The sequence below is a fragment of the Engraulis encrasicolus genome, chromosome 5, assembly GCF_034702125.1.
Source record: "Engraulis encrasicolus isolate BLACKSEA-1 chromosome 5, IST_EnEncr_1.0, whole genome shotgun sequence".
NCBI lineage: Eukaryota > Metazoa > Chordata > Actinopteri > Clupeiformes > Engraulidae > Engraulis > Engraulis encrasicolus.
The window spans coordinates 38803311-38824698 of NC_085861.1; the positions used below are offsets into that span (position 1 = coordinate 38803311).

General features: G+C 45.5%; 1 protein-coding gene across 2 annotated transcripts; it reads left to right on the plus strand.

The window, feature by feature from the left end:
- The first annotated feature begins 826 nt into the window (after window positions 1–826).
- rap1gapl (RAP1 GTPase activating protein-like) lies at window positions 827–20460 on the plus strand. Of its 2 annotated transcripts, XM_063198204.1 has the most exons (20): window positions 827–894; window positions 1221–1253; window positions 1336–1429; window positions 1642–1677; window positions 2075–2122; window positions 3535–3729; window positions 4370–4467; window positions 4638–4716; window positions 5200–5253; window positions 5977–6060; window positions 6482–6582; window positions 7061–7190; window positions 13455–13625; window positions 14342–14413; window positions 14703–14789; window positions 15567–15722; window positions 16817–16960; window positions 17519–17680; window positions 20004–20032; window positions 20132–20460. In XM_063198204.1, exons 1-20 carry the CDS (start codon window positions 827–829, stop codon window positions 20220–20222), a joined length of 1932 nt encoding a protein of 643 aa, XP_063054274.1. In that variant the 3' UTR covers window positions 20223–20460. The 2 variants fall into 2 exon arrangements, with proteins under 2 accessions (XP_063054274.1, XP_063054275.1); XM_063198205.1 differs by lacking the exon at window positions 1642–1677.
- The last annotated feature ends 928 nt before the right edge of the window (window positions 20461–21388 follow it).

A 21388-nucleotide genomic window follows, 5' to 3' on the forward strand; every position in this document is an offset into this window, starting at 1 on the left:
TCGTCTTTTCTCCCCTGCTGTCTTGCTCTCTCCTGTCTCAGCAAGTGCTGTCAATAATTGATGATGCACACTGAGTAAAGGGTAACAGGTCTACAGCTGAAAACAGTGTCTTGTTTATATATTCCTTACCTTTTCTTTGCTTTGACTAATCCACTGTAGCCTATATGATATTCTATATGTGTTACCAGTGACTGTGTTACATGCTCTCTTTGAAATCCTTTGAACTCTGTTGGATTTACTAATGTAGGTAGGCTATTATATTTCAGGTGAGTAATTGTGTCAGGTCGCGTGTGTGTTGAGTGTGTGTGTGTGTGTGTGTGTGTGTGTGTGTGTGTGTGTGTGTGTGTGTGTGTGTGTGTGTGTGTGTGTGTGTGTGTGTGTGTGTGTGTGTGTCCTGCATGCGTGCATTTGTGTGTATTATGTTTGTGTGTGTGTGTATACAGTACACAGGGACGTACCCATGTGCTCTTGTGGGTGTTCACACACACACGTGTGTGCAGCATGTGTGCAGTCTGGCCAACAAGGGGTTAAATATCCTGTCAGTCGCTCATACAGCCTGATAGAGGGAAGGAAGTGGAGGGAGATGAAATGAGAGAGAATGAGAGAGGCAGGCACAGGGAGAGCACGGAGAGGAAGGAGAGACAGGAGTTAATATCGGCACAGAGTTTAATGAAGTAAAAGGAAAAAAAGAAAGAAAACAGCAGTGTTTACAGTCAAGCTGGTGTCGTTGTGGGCCGACTCAATGGTGAGCTGAATACACACACATACACACACACACACACACACACACACACACACACACACAAGGCACAAACTACGTTGAGTTATGGACAGAGATGGAAGGAATCAGCGGTTCTCCAGAAAGAGGAGCTTCACATTCGGTGCATATGGAGGGTGAGTTTGTCATTATCTTTGCTATTTTAGCATTAATATACTGTAAAGCTTACAGTAAAGAATTTATTGTAGACCCTTGATGCACACTCTTCCACCAGTGGAATGCTGTAATAGTCACTGAAACGTAACTAGTACCACTATGACACATGGCCTTTAGTAATGCATTACGACTTGGTCATTACCATTTTGGTAACAACTAATTTATAACAGGGGCCGTGTCTGGCCATACTGTTATAGGCTTACTATGTTTAGGCTAGATGTGCTTATAATGCAGCAAGTGTCTGAAAGATTAAAGTGTAGAAATCTTTGCATTCTTTTTTTTGAAGGGTGGACAAATTTACCTGTGAGAATGACTCCCGGTAAGTGCTACTCTGTGTCATATTTTAAGCCTTGTTGAGTGTAGAATTTTGTAATAATAATGATTCACCTGTTGCACTGTAGGAGTCCAGAGTCTTTGGACCATAATATTTTGGAAATTTTGGACTCTCCGCCTAAGGAAGCTAAGCCAGTTTTAGCAGCGACATCAACACAGAAGGTAAAATCACTTACTTCTTTTCTTCATTTATTAATTTGCCATTGCTGCATATTTTGTCTGTTTGTGTGGGTGTGGGTGTGCATGTGGGTGTGGGTGTGTGTACATATGGAATCAATTAATTTCTGCAACATTAACAGAGAAGATAAACGTATGGTCATGCTTACGTGCAATTCCATGGAATCACTTATTTCCTGCATGTGTCTCTCTTGAAGGTGACAGAACTGTTTGAGATCATTGCAAAGCTCCAGGTGATGTTCTGATTAATACCTATTATGCATTGTACACTTTCCTTTGCTTTTTGTATATGTGTTCTGTCTGGGAGAAAAAGAGAGAGAATACTTGTAGTACATTTGTGTGTGGTGGGCGTTTGTAAGTTTGCAGGTATGTTTGTGTGTGCTGCTCCAATTGGTGAATGTGTGTGAGTAAAATCAGGTGTGTGCGTGTGAGAGAGAGAGAGTATGTGTGTGTGTGTGTGTGTGTGTGTGTGTGTGCGTGCATGTGTGTGTACGTGTGTGTGCATGCGCGCCTGCGTGCCTACTCGATGTGCCTGTGTGCGTGTGAGTAGACACTTGTGTGACAACAGTGTGTGTATGCTGGCGTATGTGTGTGTGTTTGATGCCAGTGTTCTCGCCTGTGCTATCGCAGGGTAGTAGGCTGGACGAGCAGCGGTGTGAGTTCCCGACGTCTCTCAGGGTAAGCAAGCACGGGGTCGCATTTCTCAGGTATGCTTGCCTGACTTTCATGCTTCATGGACTGTGGCGTGTGTAAAGACAAAACTCTCTCTCTCTCTCTCTCTCTCTCTCTCTCTCTCTCTCTCTCTCTCTCTCTCTCTCTCTCTCACACACACACGCACACACATACACATACAATATACTGTACGCTCTCTTTCCCACACACACACACACACACACACACACACACACACACACACACACACACACACACACACACACACACACACACACACACACACACACACACACACATTGCTGTGGATCGTGTGTGTGTGTTTTTTGTGTGGTGGTTCCATATTTTAACTGCACAATGACTTTAGAGGGCAAAACATGTTTAATAAACACAGACACACCTGCATGCCTCCACACATGCACCTGCTCACCTGTGGGACTTAACAGACATAAACACTGTAGTTCACTGGCTGCCTGACTTTAACAAGGCATGGCAAGTTTATTTGTATAGCGCATTTTACACACAAGAAGTTCGATGTGCAAAATAGCAAGAACATACAAAACATAGCAAATGAAAAATACAACAAAAAGAGATACTGTAAAAAGGATAAACATGAAACGATTAAACGGATGAAAATATGAGGACAGAGGAGCTGTTCTGCCCCCATCTGATGTGGCACACATGATAAGGCAACCACCAGTATGCAAATGCTCTGCCTGACATGGACATGACAGTACAATGGCCATTTGTGAATGCGCAAAGGGCTTGCCAGGCAGGACAAAAAATAGTTACTGCAGTTCAAGTTGATGAACTTACAGTTGTGGTTCATTTTATGGATGGAACAACAGGTGCTTTATTTATTCTGAAAGCTATTCCGGTGTCCAGGAGCATAAATACAAATGTCACTCAATTACACATGTCTACTAGCTTAGTGAACAAGACAAGCCATAGAAGCAGAATAGTATTATCTGGCAGGTTGGCCTGTTTGGCCTAGAAATATGTCTGTCAATCACAATACTCCATCTGCGTGGTGAGTTTATTTTTTCTTTTGGGTCATTTCACGGGATATCAGACACTTTGGAGCTTGATCGACACTGATTTTGATACAACTAAGTGTGCCTTTTCAGAGACAACGTAGAATCACAGAACTACATTTGCATGAATCTGGCACTAAAATTAAGGGAGAAACGTCACAAAGAGGTGATTTTGATGTTGTTTGAAAGCTCTTTTCTGTATCAACACAAACAACATGGGGCACAACATTTATCCAAGGATGAATTATGAGATATTAAAATGTTAATTGAATATCCAAAAACCCACAACCTTGGTCTTTGCCCATGGTACGACCCCAGACTATTCAGCTTGCAAGGCTACATGTCTACATAGAGCCTATCTTGTATGTGTGTCTCCAATTGCAGATTCTGAAAATTGGAGGCGCTCTGCCCCTGGTCTTGCCCCCAAAGTCTGGAGGCTACTGGGTGGACCCTCCCTTGCAGAGGTGTGTGGTGGAGACCAGCCCGACCTGCTCCCAGCATGCCTTTGGCCTGGAGAGCTATGACATCATGGAGAGGGACGGTGAGGCCAAGATTTACCAGCAGTTTTTCAAGCACAGAGTGAGTGGCCTCTTGAAGCCCAATTCATTCCACTTGTCGCTTGTCACTTGTCACTTGTCACACTTCTAGGTGTTGTGGGTTTTTATTTATTTATAGGTTGGCACAAAGCTCATGTTTTTTTCTCTGTCCTTTTGTTTTAAATAGCTTGTTCTTTCAAAGTCTGACTTTTTAGTAGTGATTGTGGTTTTACAAAGTATCTTGTCACAGGTCTATTTTTTTCCTATGTCTACAGATATTGCTTTGCTTTGAATTTTTGTTCTGCTTCTCCTGTTTCGTTATTTGCCATTTTCAGAGGTGTCAAAAATAAAAGTAAATGAAGAAACACAGTTTCCTTCTAATACAAGTAACTTATCTGAGTAACCAGTAGACCCGTGTATTTGTCTTACGATCAACTAACTCTGCGCTGCTTTGGTCAAGTTTGTCAAGTGTTTTTCAGTAACAACACAGTCTATCTCATTAGGTATAATGGAGTAAATGGTGTAAAAGCTATGTAATACCATGCGCTAGTGTTGTAATTACACCATAAAAGTACTATTACTTTTACCTGACACCTCTGGCTATTTTATGTCCTCTACTGTAAGTCACTTTGAATAAAAGTGTGTGGAATGTAACACGATGTATGTTTTATCTCCCCTCTCAGTACCATCATTCGTTCACGGCATCAGACGGCTCTTTAGGTCCTCTCGTTCTCTCCGTTTGTTTGGAAGAAGAGGAGAAAAGACTACGCGCCATTCTGAGGTGTCAGAGTTGCACTTTCAGTTTCGAACAGTACAGAGTATGCAGTAGACATAGCAACATCTCCACATCATTTCCCTATTACAATAATGTTATAACTTTATTGTAGGCGGCAGGTCTGATGGTAGATGACTGAGCAGAGCTGTCTTGTCTTCCTTATCTTGTCTTCCCAGACTGAAAGAATGTTCTTTGCATGGAACCTTCTCACTGTCCATGTTCCAGCAGCTTCCTACAGCTGTGGAGCTTGCCAGGGTAACTCAATTGCCTAACACAGACTTGCACATACTGTATTTCTAACATTCCTGGGGCTATGTAACTACATGACAAGTGATAAGTTGCTGTTTTTTTGTGATATACTGTTACTATTAGTAAATACTACAATACTATTCTAGAAACTTCCCAGAGCAATCATCAACCATCCATCAAACATAAATATGACAAATGATATATGTTCTTGCCTAGCCTATCGAGCTAAACCCCTACAGCTGGGACGTCTAGATTTCTAGGCTAATTCTTGCCCTCTGTGGATTGTGTTTGTTAAGATCAGAAAGTGTCATGGCTTTTCATAGTATTGAGCAGCATTAATGATTATGTCTGAATCTGTCTGTTGTTGAATCTGAACGAGACACTGTTTTCTATTGCACACAGTGTATTTTCATATTGACATAATATTTAGCCTATTATAATAATGTTATTATTCTTTTTACATGTCATTTTCTCATCCTTGACTTGCAGATGCTGTGTGAGAATGTGGCTGTGTCCAGATTTGAAACAGTCAGCTACCTAAAGGTACACACGCAGACTACATTATGACCTTATTATTATTTAGCATGGTATTGATTTATGGCCTGTTATTAATTAAGACATTTTGATTGGGGCCACTGTAGTGAGAGAATTGAAACACTTTCCTTTAATCCACGGACGCACGCACACACACACACACACACACACACACACACACACACACACACACACACACACACACACACACACACACACACACACACACACACACACACACACACACACACACACACACACCACTCGCACAGGAGCCTAGCACCCTCCCTATTCATATGCTATTATTTTGTTAAAAAACACAAATCTGACTCCCTGAGGTGAGTCAGTCCCACTTTATCCCCCTGTTGTGACGCCCATGCACACACACACTTTAGACATTTTCACTGTTTCAGTGTGTGTGACGGCCTAAACTATGTGTGATGTGACTTCCATTGCCATGCCATGGTATTAAGGCCTCTAGTAATTATTTATTTTGTGAATTGCAGAACCTAAACAAGTTCATGTATACATACACACACAAACACACACACACACACACACACATATATTTTGACTCTGTGTGTGTGTGTGTGTGTGTGTGTGTGTGTGTGTGTGTGTGTGTGTGTGTGTGTGTGTGTGTGTGTGTGTGTGTGTGTGTGTGTGTGTGTGTGTGTGTGACGGCCTAAGTGACACATGTTGATATTCCCATGTCTGTTACTCATTAACCCACAGGCTCCGGAGCTCATAGCTGCGTTTGATGAACACAGGGTGTCTCACAACTTCAAGTTTGGTGTCCTGTATCAGAAAGAAGGGCAGGTGCTTATCTACTATACATCCTTACATTTACACTGTCATATAAGCAGCACTATAATTGTCCAGACTTCTGATTTCATCTCTTGCTACTCTGCTATTGTGTGCTACATAGTGTCCTTGGCTTGCTCCTTAGTATCCTTCAAGATAAAAAAGACTTTACTCTAATCTATTCTACTTTATTAGTTCTACACATGTTTAAATGCCTGACTTCTGTTTTTAGGTGCCAACTTCCTCTCTCATTCTGACTTCTGTCCTTCCCCCTCTCTCTCTCTCTCTCTCTCTCTCTCTCTCTCTCTCTCTCTCTCTCTCTCTCTCTCTCACTCAACACTTGTCCCTCTCTCATTCTCTCTCTCATTCTCTCTCTCTCTCTCTCTCTCTCTCTCTCTCTCTCTCTCACTGCATGCTTGTTCCTCTTGCGTTTCAGCTGACGGAGGAGGATATTTTGAGTAACAACGAGGAGAGTGAGGAGTTTCAGGACTTCCTCTCGGTGCTGGGCCAGACAGTGAAGCTGCGAGGATTCTCCGGGTGAGTGGCACGCTGCACTGCAGGGCGTTTGTTGTGTGGTGAGCAGGCCGATGACTCAAAATGTTGGCTTTGCTTGCACTGCAGATACAGTGTGTGTGATTCCAGACTGGTGGTGACATCAGCCTTGTAGTCATACAGTACATGTAGTAGGCCTAGGCAGTGATAATGATGACCCTATAACCTGATTACAATCGAACACCCCTTGGTCCACCTCCCCCACCTTCGTCTGTCTGTCTGTCTGTCTGTCTGGCTGTCTTTCAGTCCATCTCTTTTTCTCCCTATCTGTTTTCCTCTCTGCCTTTTTGTTTGTCTGTTTTATGCATGTCTTTTTGTCTCATTCCGTCCATGTCTGTCGGTCTGTCTCAATTCAATACTATTCAAGTTTTGTTTTATTGGCATGCCTGTTTGTATAGTATCGGTATTTCCAAATCAAAGTTTGTATAGTGTCAGTACTGGCATTTCTTTGCATCTCATTTAGTTTCCGAGGGGGTCTGGACGTGTGTCACGGACAAACAGGAAGTGAGGCGGTGTTTACTTCCTTCCACGGTCGGGAGATCATGTTCCACGTGGCCACCAAGCTGCCCTTCACCAACGGGGATGCACAGCAGGTATCACGGCATGCATATCGATACCCTCTCGCTGTCCGCCCGCTCCTCACAGCTGCCTTCCTTAGTGTGGGACGTGTCTGGCCCCGCGGTTTCAACACATGTTCACAAGTGTCTTGACATCCTTCAAATGTGTGTTGACGTCCTTCTGATGTGTCACGGCTTCCCTACAATGTGTCTTGGCGTCCTTCTTTCCTTCTTTTGATCTTTTTTGGGTTTTTCATCTGCCTTCTTAATGAAGAATGCTTAATAAAGTTGAACCAATGACGTATAAATCATGAGGTCCAACGTACTTTGTAAGTGTTCTGTAACCTACTATATATACAGAACTGTAAAAGCTAAAAGCTGTCACCTCTTTCTTTCTTTCTTTCTTTCTTTCTTTCTTTCTTTCTTTCTGTCTTTCTGTCTTTCTCTCCCTCTCCCTCTGTGACAAAGGGTCTGACTATGTGCCAGATTGATATTTAGTAGTATGAGAATCAGCCAATCAGAGAGCGCCTCCTCCGTGCAGGCACGTGAATGATGCCTGTCTCAGTAATATTCCAGAAAGTTTGGAGCGAGGTCGCCATGTTTTACAGCTCTGAACATGTTGCTTAGTTAGCAGTTTATTTCTTGTATTTTGTGTCTTGTGTGCGTCCAGAATCGTAAGTACATTTGCTTATTTGTTGTTTATATGTTTCATTGTGTAGTGTTACGCAGGATTTGTGTAGACAATGTTTAATTTCAATCGCGGAAGTAAACTTTTACCGCGAGTTATTATGCGCGAGGTAACCGCGAGTTTACAATGTTACAGTTTTATCTGCCGTCGTGATATTCTGTATATTCATGCTTATAGGGTTGAGATATGTGTAAAACGGATATTTGTAATGATTATTGAGTAGATTATGAGGGGAAACAGTGGCGTTTTGACCTGCTATATTTCTGACTATTAATGGAGCATTTTGGGTTTAGCTTATTGTAGGCTGTGCTATTGCATATCTGTCTGTGAAGCTATATGGATGCTAATTTCTTATAGCACTGTATTTAGGAGTAATTATTCTCCTATGTTATTTCTGTTTCCCTTTCAGAAACCACACACACACATACAGATAATGACACAACTGTGTAATTACTGATTTATTATTTAATAAAACCCAATCCCTCTTGAACATCTTCTTCTTCTTCAAGTGCATTCTTACCGATGCCCCACAGTGGCTACAACTTTCCGTAAAGAACTATCATTCATCATAACAAATTGGAGGCCCCAGCGAGGATAGTGCTCACTGTGGAACAGAAGACGGCGTGGATCAAGGTGAACAAAAGATGTTGGTGTTGTGCCAGGCTGCACCAGGCCGCTCAGTGTCGTCTGAAGATGCAGTGTCACAAGTGCAAAGGCAAACACCTGCAGGCCTTGCATGACGTGAACACCAAGTCTGCCCCGCATGATGGGAATGCGAAGCCTGCCACAGAGAACCTAACCTGCTTTGTCAGCACACCCACCGTCAACGACGTCTTGTACTTGGACAGGCGGTCAGGCTGCAATCAGGTACTCCTGAAAGTGAGTAGAGTGTTACTGCAGAATGTCCCTCACGCCCTAGAGACGTATGCCATCCTAGATGACGGTTCGGAGAGGACCATTCTACTCCCAGCTGCTGCCCACAGCCTCAAGCTCACTGGCCAGCCTGAGGACCTGGCCTTGAGGACAGTCCGCCAAGATCTCAGAGTCCTACATGGCACCACTGTGTCGTTCTCCATATCGCCAGTGGACCAGCCAAAGAAGTCCTTCAAGATCCAGCGGGCTTTTACAGCTGAGCAGTTGAGTCTGGCTGAACACTCGTACCCGGTGGAGGCTCTTCAAAGGAAGCACAAGCACCTGAGAGGGATCCCGCTCAAAGCTCTAGATAGAGTGCGCCCTCTGCTCCTGATCGGGTCTGACCACCCTCACCTCGTCACCCCAGTGGAACCAGTGCGCTTAGGACCCCCTGGGACTCCAGCAGCGGTGAATACGAGGTTAGGCTGGACACTACAAGGGCCAGTTGTGCAGAGGAAGACACAGCCCACTGAACAGAGTTGCATGCACCTGTCAACCTTCTCCCCCTCTACTGAGCTCCTGCAGAGTGTCGAGAGATTGTGGCAGTTGGATGTTCTCCCCTATAGGAGTGAGAAGCTGGTCACTCGCTCCAGGCAGGATCAGGATGCTATCCACCTGTTGGAAGAGAAGACCACACGCATCGACATTGATGGTATCCAGCGATACGCTACTCCACTCCTACGGGTGAAGAATATGCCACAGCTGCATGCACCCAAAGAAGCCGTGCTGGCTAACCTTCGCAGCACAGAGAGACGCCTCTCCAAAGACCCAGAGCGTGCAGCGGCGTACTGTGCAGAGATCGACAAGTTGGAGAAGGCATGCTACGCAGTTAAGGTGCCAGAAGAGGAGCTCAAGAGTGCAGCAGAATCGTGGTACATACCGCACCACATGGTGTCCCACAACGGCAAGAACAGGATTGTCTTCAACTGTTCATTCGTGTACAAAGGAGATAACCTGAACGAGCTGCTGCTGCCAGGCCCTACTCTGAGCTCCAGCCTGATCGGCGTCCTACTGCGCTTCAGAGAACATGCCGTTGCAGTAAGCAGCGATATCAAGGGCATGTTTCATCAGGTGAGGCTACTCCCTGAAGACAAGCCCTTGCTTCGCTTTCTGTGGCGCAACCTGGAGACAGAGAAACCACCGAACACCTACGTCTGGCAAGTCTTGCCATTCGGCACAGCATGTAGCCCCTGCTGTGCTACCTTTGCATTGCAGAAGCACATCTTTGACCACAGCCAGCAAGACGAGGATGTTCGGGTGGCCATAGAGAGGTCGTTCTATGTTGATAACTGCCTCCAGAGTATCTCCTCCGTGGACGAAGCTCGACAGTTCGTAGACAAGATCACCTCACTGCTGGCCTCTGGAGGATTTGAGCTGCGTCAATGGGCAAGCAACGTCCATGACTCGATCAGCCATTTGCCGAAGGAAGCCAGGTCAGAGAGCAGCGAGCTATGGCTCAACGAGTCCAGTGCTGACCCACAGGAGCTAGCTCTAGGGCTCCGTTGGCTCTGCAACTCGGACACCTTGAGGTACAAGTACCGAATGCCAGACCATCCTATACCCACCATGAGGAACATTTACAGAGTCCTGGCCCGCTTGTATGACCCCTTAGGATTCATTGTCCCTTTCACAACACGAGCCAAAGTCCTGGTGCAGCACTTGTGGGACAAGCGAAGGGAGTGGGATGATCCCTCACTTCCTGAGGATGTGCTGCAACCCTGGCTGGAATGGGAAGAGGAGCTGCAGCATCTCTCAGAGATCTCCCTACCCCGGTGCTACGTGAGCCATGAGCTAGACATATCCAGCTGCAAGAGAGACCTGCATATCTTTGCAGACGCGTCTGAAAAGGCATACGGGTCTGTAGCCTACCTGAGAACGAAGAGTCCTGATGGCCGTGTGGAGGTGTCTTTCTTGTCTGCAAGATCGCGAGTGGCCCCAAAGAAGCAGCTATCAATGCCCAGGCTTGAGTTGTGTGCTGCGCTAACCGGAGCTCAGCTGGCTTCCCTTCTGCAGCGAGAACTCACATTGTCCATCGGTGAAGTCGTGCTGTGGGCTGATTCCACCACAGTCCTTACCTGGCTCCGTTCTGACTCCTGCCGCTATAAAGTGTTTGTCGGGACGCGAGTAGCTGAGATCCAGGACTTGACTGATGTCCATGCGTGGAGGTACGTGGATTCGGCCAATAACCCAGCAGACGACATCACACGAGGCAAGACGCTGCTTGAGTTGAGCCAGGACAGCAGGTGGAACAAAGGACCAGGTTTCCTGCAGCAATCACCAGAGTTCTGGCCGAAGACACCTGCCACAGTGGAGCTGGAGGACACTGCTGAGATGCGGAAACCTACTGTCTGCTGCCTCAACACGACTACTCAGAGCACATTCCCTTCTACTGCTCACCAGTTCTCCTCTCTCAAAGACATGGTCGAAGCTGTTGTGCAATCCCGTCACGGGGCGGCCACTGACCAGGCCAGTGACTCGGCTGAGGACTACAGGGAGGCGGAGCGAGAAGTCCTGAGACAAGCCCAGCAGGAGAGCTTCCCGGAGGAGTTTGACCTGCTACGTGCTGGCAAGCCAGTGTCAACGACCAGCCGGCTACGTGCTCTAGCACCAGAGTATGATGACACCGTGTGCCTCATCCGTGTTGGAGGGAGGCTTCGCCGCAGCGACCAACTGGACCTGGAAGCCATCCACCCAGTGGTCCTGGACCCTCAGCACAAAGTCACCAGGCTCATCATTCAGGACGTTGACGAGAGTCTGCTCCACCCAGGGTCAGAGCGCCTGTTTGCAGAGCTGCGTCGCAAGTACTGGATCCTGCAAGGCCGTGAAGCTGTCAAGCGTCATCAGCATGCCTGTACAGACTGCCAGATGAAGAGAGCTATGCCATCCGTGCCCACAATGGCAGACCTCCCACGAGCAAGGCTGCGGCTGATGAAGCCCCCATTCTTCTCAACGGGAATGGACTGCTTTGGCCCATTTACAGTGAAAGTGGGCCGTCGTCATGAAAAGAGGTGGGGTATCCTGTTTAAATGCCTCACAACCCGGGCAGTGCACCTAGACGTCCTGTCTAGCATCGACACAGACTCTTTCCTTATGGCCCTCCGCAGGTTCATTGCACGGAGAGGAAAGCCTGCAGAGCTCCTATCGGATCAGGGGACGAACTTCCGTGGTGGTGCTAGAGAGCTGCAAGAAGCCTTCAAAGCCATGCACGCCACCCTCCAAGATCACCTCGCGAAGTACCAGATCCAGTTCCAGTTCAACCCTCCAAGTGCTCCACATTTCGGAGGCGTGTGGGAGCGGGAAGTGAAATCTGTCAAGGCTGCACTGTACCCCACAATTCAGACTCAGCCCGTTCCTGAAGAAGTCCTGAGGACCGTGCTGATAGAAGTGGAGGGGGTGTTGAACTCGAAACCCCTTGGCTACGTTTCCACAGATGTAGCTGATGTGGACCCCGTGACACCCAATCTGCTCCTCATGGGGCGGCTAGACCCCTCACTCCCCCAAGCCGTATACACGGAGTCAGATCTGCTGAGCCGCCGCCGCTGGAAGCATGCTCAGGTGTTAGCAGATCAGTTCTGGAGACACTTCATCCAGCGCTACCTCCCGTCACTGCAGACCAGGTCCAAGTGGCACAAGGACCCATCGCAGCTGCAGCCGGGAACCGTCGTGATGGTGGTGGACCCCCAACTGCCAAGGGCCCTGTGGCCTGTTGGTCGTGTCACCAGCGTCATCCCAGGGACCGACGGACGAGTCCGCACTGCTGTCGTCAAGGTGAAGGAGAAGACCTACACCAGGCCCGTGGCGCGTCTCGTCGCTCTTCCTGACCTTCCTGACCTGGACACTCGTCAGCCTTTCCGCAAGTGACAAATTTGGGGGCGGCTGTGACAAAGGGTCTGACTATGTGCCAGATTGATATTTAGTAGTATGAGAATCAGCCAATTAGAGAGCGCCTCCTCCGTGCAGGCACGTGAATGATGCCTGTCTCAGTAATATTCCAGAAAGTTTGGAGCGAGGTCGCCATGTTTTACAGCTCTGAACATGTTGCTTAGTTAGCAGTTTATTTCTTGTATTTTGTGTCTTGTGTGCGTCCAGAATCGTAAGTACATTTGCTTATTTGTTGTTTATATGTTTCATTGTGTAGTGTTACGCAGGATTTGTGTAGACAATGTTTAATTTCAATCGCGGAAGTAAACTTTTACCGCGAGTTATTATGCGCGAGGTAACCGCGAGTTTACAATGTTACAGTTTTATCTGCCGTCGTGATATTCTGTATATTCATGCTTATAGGGTTGAGATATGTGTAAAACGGATATTTGTAATGATTATTGAGTAGATTATGAGGGGAAACAGTGGCGTTTTGACCTGCTATATTTCTGACTATTAATGGAGCATTTTGGGTTTAGCTTATTGTAGGCTGTGCTATTGCATATCTGTCTGTGAAGCTATATGGATGCTAATTTCTTATAGCACTGTATTTAGGAGTAATTATTCTCCTATGTTATTTCTGTTTCCCTTTCAGAAACCACACACACACATACAGATAATGACACAACTGTGTAATTACTGATTTATTATTTAATAAAACCCAATCCCTCTGGAACATCTTCTTCTTCTTCAAGTGCATTCTTACCGATGCCCCACAGTGGCTACAACTTTCCGTAAAGAACTATCATTCATCATAACACCCTCTCTCTCTGTCTCAGCTGCAGAGGAAGCGGCACATTGGGAATGACATTGTGGCGCTGGTGTACCAGGAGGGCAACACTCCCTTCATCCCGGACGTCATCAGCTCCCACTTCCTCCACGCCTTCATCACCGTCAGGAGGGTTAAACGAGCGCCGGACGGGGAGGAGGGAGATGGAGGAGCCTTCCAGGTGACATGGATGGATGGATGGATGGATGGATGGATGAAGGATGGATGGATGGATGGATGGATGGAAGGATGAATGGATGGATGGATGGATGGATGGATGGATGGATGAAGGATGGATGGATGGATGGATGGATGGATGGATGGATGAAGGATAGATGGATGGATGGATGGATGGATGGATGGAAGGATGGATGGATGGATGGATGGATGGATGGATGGATGGATGGATGGATGGATGGATGGATGGATGGATGGCTACATGGGAATGGACTAAGGAATGAATGAAGGGATGAGGGAATACTAAATACTTCACTTCATTTTAGTAGCTTATCCACAATTCAAGAACTTGCAAAATTGCAAACAATTGCAAAACAGGTGGCAGACCATGAGGCATGCAGTGTAGCACAGTTTAACTTCCTTCCATCGCTTAAAAACATGAACAAACAAACTATCAAACAAAAGTGAGGGAACTAGCTGCTTCATATTTGTTTGCATAGCTGCTGGTGCTGAACATATTAGGCCTACTGTGTGTCCTTTCATGCGTATCGTTTATCCTCTTTTTCTGTGTGTGTGCGTACGTGTGTGCGTGTGCGTGTGCGTGTGCGTGTGCGTGTGCGTGTGTGTGTGCGTGTGTGTGTGCGTGTGTGTGTGTGTGTGTGTGTGTGTGTGTGTGTGTGTGTGTGTGTGTGTGTGTGTGTGTGTGTGTGTGTGCCACAGGTGGCCGTCACTGCCAGAGAGGACGTCCCTCCCTTTGGGCCCCCTCTTCCATCTCCACCCATCTTCTCTGAGGTAGCGGAGAGGCAGCCAAAGAGTGATTTAGACAGTTAATGGAAACAGACATGTATACATGGTACTCGTGACAGATCTAGTCACTCACTGAGTCACTCACTTGCTCCCCAACTCCCTAACTCCCATTAACTCCCTTAGTCCCTACATAACTCATTGATTTTCTGTCTCTCTCTGTCTCTTTCTCTGTCTGACTGTCTGTCTCTGTCTCTGTCTCTGTCTCTGTCTCTCTCTCTCTCTCTCTCTCTCTCTCTCTCTCGCTCTCGCTCTCTCTATTTCTTCTCTTCTTCAGGGTTCTGTTTTGAGGGAGTTCCTGTTGACTAAGCTCATCAATGCTGAGATCTCCTGCTACAAGGCTGACCGGTTCAGTAGACTAGAGGTACTACTAATCTCTCCTGAATAGATAGGTTTCCCATTTACAAACAGTGGTGATGTGAGGACAGGCATGATGCTAAGCAGCTAACCACGTGAGCACCTTTTTTTGAGAGACATCGGTTTCCAACAATCAGAGGTTCAAGAGGGACCCCTGGCTGTGCACACAGTCAGGAATGTTTACAAACGGGAAACCCATGTATAGGCTAGGAACCATGACCCATATCCCACAGTACAGTTCTCCCGTCTCTCAACAGTGTGCTATATGTTTAATGTGCAATAATGTGTATTAGGTTTTTGTGTATTTTTGCTGACAGACTTAAGGATCTAATGCATAGATACGTACATACAGCACATTTAAAAACTCATAGTGTGGTATCACTTCTGTACATGTCTCTATGTGCAGCTGATGTTGATACATTTGAATGATTCATTATTTTTGAACTAATGTAGAGTAGTTACTGTAGTTTAGTTTAGTTTAGTTAGGTTTAGTTTAGTTTAGTTTAGTTAGGTTTAGTTAGGTTTATTTGTATCTTTGAGGGGGCCATGTACAGGACAGTCCCAGAATTTTCTACAAAGCCTCACTTCTTTGTGTATTGTGTTGAATTATTGTATGATATATATTTTATATTAGATTATAATATTATTATATAATACAATTATTGTGCTGTTATAGCATTTGCTGTTTATAGCATGGCCTCTGTTCTTTTATCCCTCCTATCTACCTCATATTTACAATCTCTCTCTCTCTCTCTCTCTCTCTCTCTCTCTCTCTCCCCTAAAGATGCGTACGCGCTCCTCACTGCTCGAGGGCTTATATTCAGAGCTGACCACTCGCTCCCAAAACATGCTGGGAGAGCCAGCGCCCTCTTCTGTCTCTCTTGGCGACGGGGGCAAGGTTCCAACTGAGGGGGGCGGAGGCTTCATTGAAAACTTCAAGGTGAATATGTTGATGTTGAAGTTCAGTGTAAAAGCTGTTTTTAATGAGCTGTGTTGGACATCAGTAGCAGGATAAGTGGTGCCATAGAGTATCTTCAAATCCAAGCATGGTTTTAATGACTGTGTTCCCACCAACTGTAGTGGAGTGAAGTAGCAGTAGAGTAGATTACAGCAGTGGTTCTTAACCTGGGGTGCGGGCACCCCCTGGGGGTGCGATAGAGATTTCAGGGGGTGCACCGAATTGTGTTTGTGTTGAGGTTGTGACCAAAATTCTGTTCGTAAGCATTATAATTAGGCCAAATCAAACTCAAATTTAAACCGGTTTTGGTCCCCATGTCCACGTCATTAAGGTATTGATTAATGTCTCAAGCAAGAATCATTGTAATAAATCACTTAAATCATTTTTTAGGGCGTATAGAAGTGTAGAAGTTTGGGTTGGGGGTGAGCAGCTTGTCTTGGGCACAGGTATGGGGGTGCGTGAAGAAGAAAAGGTTAAGAACCACTGAATTACAGTTCTGAGAGACACTTTAAATAGCAACAGAAATGCACCTGTACATACAGTACATGAGACTTACACCTTATATTCAGTTGAATAAAATCTTGATTGAAATTGAATGCTTGTGATAAAGAAGCTGGTTTGTAGTGGGAAAGTATCCACATTAGTAAGATGCTCACCAACAACAGAAACGGCGAAACAGTCGACATAGCAAATAGCAAATAAAAAGCCATCATTGCGTATGTTCAAAACAGAGTGCATATTATAGAGCAAAGCGAATATTATTCTGTAATTAATATGAGACCAAATGAATACTGTATGATTAATGCTATGACACCCTGTCTGTGACCTTTGGTGTTAATTTGGTGAGCTGATGCTGCTGTGATATTGAGGGGGGGAGGCCAACTAAGACCAGGATGTCACCTTCTAATGCTGAACTAATCTGCACTCCCCCTCACACACGCACTCACTCGACACACACACACACACACACACACACACACACACACACACACACACACACACACACACACACACACACACACACACACACACACACACACACACACACCCTCCCCTTCCTCAACCTTCTCCCGCAGAGAGCGATCAGGGTGCGGAGCCACTCATTCGACACCCTCGGAGCTCCAAAGAAGGGAGCAGCAGCAGGAGGAGGAGGAGGAGGAGGAGGAGGAGGAGGAGTAGGAGTAGGAGTAGGAATAGGAGCTGGAGCTCCAAAAAACAAGGTGAGGTGTAAATGGGGGCATATTCCATGAGTCTGGTTAAGTGATAAAACAGTGGGGTATTCCAATAACATGGTTTAATAGTAAGCAGGGTTCAGTCTGCCTACAGGAAGTGGCAAACCTGACAATAGATAGCCCACGGGCGTCATTCAGTCAAGAAAATGAGGACTCCTTTCTCTTTGATTAGATGATTTGCCACAACCTCAAGGTCAACTTAAACTGGTTCACTACTTGGCCATGTTCTTGGAATACTCTCCTGGCATAGAAAGTGGTAAATCAGCTATGAGACAGGCTGCATCAAGGCTCTTTTACTAGATTATTGACCACCATTGTCAAGTTAACTTAACCAGGTTTTATTTGCCACTGAGCCATCATTCTTAGGATACCCCACTGGTATCCGGGAAAACATAATGTGCGCTAATATAGTGTATGTTGCTCTTTGCTATTTTGTTGTTGTTTTTTGTCTGTTTGTTATTATTGTGCCATGCACATTGCAAGTATACGTTCACTATTAACGCGGGTTCCCAACTTCCCAATTCCAAAACCTCTTTTGGACGCCAGGCTCAATTGAACAGCCTGGGCAGCATTACGGAGGCAGCCGTGTCCGCTGAGGTGTTGTCTGCTCGGCCGGTTTGCCTCGCCCGCTCCCCGGCTCAGAGGAGCACAAAGGCAGGCAGCGACCTCACAGGGCTCCAGACACAGTCACGGACTGGGGTGACACAGGTGACTGGCCTGAGACTGGCTATTGTGTCTTCAAAGCTTTGTGTCTTCAAAACTTTGTAGCATCACAGTTATTATAGGCCAGCCCTGGCTAGACTGGCTTGAGACTTGGGTGTTGTGCATGTGGGTCAGAAGCGCTTCAACAATAGCGCACGTCAGGGCAGCGCAACGACAGCCAGTGCCACTATTGTATGGATTTTTTTGTTTCTTTCTTTTTAGTTTCTTTTTGTTTCTTTCTTTTTAGACTATATAAGAAGCATATCCATTGCACTGTATAAACCACCAATAAATAATTAATTCATGGGCATCAGATATCATTGCGCCATCTGACGTCTGACCCCAAGAAAACACCTTTGACCCATGTGTGTCTGCTTGTGTGATATGGTGACCATCACCAAGGTTCTGGGTGCGGCCTCTGACTGTCAATACCTGGCTCTTTGGTTTAGTGGTGAGTCAGAGCTCCAGTTTGGTACCCTGGATGCTAGGGTTCAAAGGTGGGCGGCGCATCTCTCCTTCTCCCATTCGCTACGCCTTTTGTGTGCATGTGTGTGTGCCGCCAGAACTGCCATTTACATTGTTTGTCCACAGGTAAGCTGATTCGACTGCAGGAAGTTGTGGTGGTGATTTGTGTGTGGTTGGGAGTGTTAGATTGCATTGCTGCATAAACCATGTACACGTATAGGGGTCAATGATGTTTTGTTTTATTTTTGGGGGGGGGCAGGTGTCAGGAGGTACAACCAAAGCTAATGCCCATACATGAATTAGTAATATGTAATTAATGTACTGCAATTATGGGCTTCTGAGAAAATCCACTAAAAAACAAAAACATGTAATCCATTAGTGGTGTCAACAATGATCGATTCTGCGATCCGAATCGATCCGGGGCATGGACGATCCAGATCCAGATCCGGCAAGTTCCAGAATCAATCCGGCAATTTTTTTAAGTTTCAATTACTTCCATGGATATTTCGGGAGCAAATGAATGTTAAATTAAATAAAAACACTTCAAAACATTGCAAGACTGATACAGACTGATACAGAAAACAGCCAATAAATTGTTGCTCAGTATCTGACTACTTGTATTTCCTCATCATGGCTGAACATTTGCTTTTCAGTAGAAATGTAATGTATTGCAATGCATTGTAGAATCGAATCGGATCTGAATCGGATTGGATCTAATAGAATCGATTCGAATCGGATCTACTACCTCCCGAATCGTGATCGAATCGGATCGTGAGGGCAGTGCCGATCCACACCACTATAATCCAGACAACATTGGCATTATCTGTTTTCAACTGCCTGATGTGTGCTACTACTACATCATTGACCCATATGTCTATGGTGTGAACAGCAAGGGTGTTGGTGGTGGTTTGTGCTTGCAGCTGTCAAGGTGTTGCTGCTGCGGGTAGTTCAGGGATGAAACAACCAGTGACCCATTCATGGTTCCCCTATTGCTGATACTGATGGTTGGGGCTGGGTACCAGCAGATACAGAATAGCAATCAGACAACCAGAGTTTGGCTGGTAAAGATGTAGATCTATGATGTACTTGAGGCGAGTGCCAATCAGCATACTACTGTACTGTGCAGCAGATGTAGAATGCAAAGTCACTCAGAGCTACATTGAATATATTCATGTCAACTCCAAGATGCTCACACGTGTTATTACATCTGGTTTTGATGATTAAAAACCTCATAGTCAGGTGAACAAAAACTTGTTTGTTTACAGATCCACCATGTCGACACTGTATGTGAAATCAGCCCGCCATCAAGCTTTACTCTAGAGCAGTGGTTCTCAACCTTTTTCTAATATTGTGCACAGATTTAGCCCATAAGGCCCGCGACTTCATCCAAGATTTTAATTTTGGCCCCCTGTGATTTTGAGTTTTACATCCGTGCTCTATTGTCACCATACAACTAACTTCACTCAGCTGGAGCTATAGCCAACATCAGTATCATATTAGTGTGTACCTTGTAATCTGGTTGTGTTTGGTAGGCCTATTGCCAAGCATCAAGTGCTTGATGTCTTCTGTGTGTGTTGGGGTGCAAACAGGCTCTTAGGGAAAATATTTTGCATACAATTGTGCACTGAGGATGGTCAGATTACCGAAAACATTTTGTGCTCTCTGTAGTTTAGGCGTATCACTTTAATGCAATGAATAATCTGTTTCATTGCTATTGGTGTGCAAGTTCTGCTCCTTGCTGCTCTGGTATGAAGTTGTGGAAAGTTAATGCGAATGTGACACAAAACAAGTAATTTAGTCTATTGAGAAAAAGGCATATTAAGTGTAAAAATTAGTAATTCCGTGTCATTTTATTCCCTTACAGATGACCACACTAGAGAGAGACTTGGACAGGTAAGAACTGCTTATATACGTAGGTATATGACCTCTCTCCAATGTCAGTGGAAATTGCTTTTCAGCACAGTTGACTCAACATTCCACATTTGATTACAGTGAGCCGGGACAGAGGCCGACGGGACCCGGTCTTCAGATCACAGAGAACCTCATGTCTCCCTCGCAGACCAGCCCTCAAGACGAGACATAGAATGCCACGACATGATAAAAGGGATGGCTGGATGGCTTGTATGCTGGTCATGGACACGATGGATTATCTCTTTTGTATTGTGTAGTGGCATGAGAGGAGGATGTAGAAAAGGATTGACAGACAGACAGAGTAAATAGGACTGAACTATCTGTTTTGGTAGCTTTACTCAGTCTGCCTGAAGAGAGAGAGCACGAGAGAGAGAGAGAGAGAGAGAGAGAGAGAGAGAGAGAGAGAGAGAGGCAGAGAGGCAGAGAGAGGCAGAGAGAGAGAGAGAGAGAGAGAGAGAGAGAGAGACTCTAGAAAGGAGCCAGAGCTGAAAGCTGCCTTCAGAACTTTTTTTCAATGGGTTTTTAGTAACTTTTATTCATTTAGTCTGCCTCTGTACAGTAGCCTGCCAGCACTCTGTGGCTTTCATCTTCATGTAAACTGAAACTGTAAAATGTATAAAGTGCTTTTTGAGTACTGTACAAGTGCAATACGGGTAAATAGGCCTACTGTTGGTTAAGAAGATATGAAGTGTCAATCTGAGTAATATATTGGAATAAAGTTAAGTATATGGCTGTGTCCAAATAATATGCACGTGTCCAAATAGCTTTGTGTGTGTGTGTGTGTGTGTGTGTGTGTGTGTGTGTGTGTGTGTGTGTGTGTGTGTGTGTGTGTGTGTGTGTCTGTGTGTGTGTGTGTGTGTGTGTGTGTGTGTGTGTGTGTGTGTGTGTGTGTGTGTGTGTGTGTGTGTGTGTGTTAGAACAAAAAAAAGTAACAGGCCTACAGTGACCCCTAAAGCAAAATGTAAGAACAGCATCACTCTATCACTACACCAGGGATGGGCAACTTTCTTGATAAAGAGGGCCAACACTTTTAATCGCCACCATCAGAGGGCCACATGACCACGCACTTCAACTACTGTACGAGAGAAGCTACAAAATTAAATACCATTTTTGATAAATACTATTTTTTGTACATTTTATACCTGATTCTTTATTAAACCATGGCATTTTAACATGATGTCCCTGATAAACAGCAAACAAGACAAAATGTTACATTTTAAAGACAGAGCAAAATACGGCAATGCTGGCGCACTATTAAATTGAGTTTAGTGAGTGAGTCTAGGGGCCATACTGAGTGAGGAGGGAGGCCACATGTGGCCCCCGGGCCTCCAGTTGCTC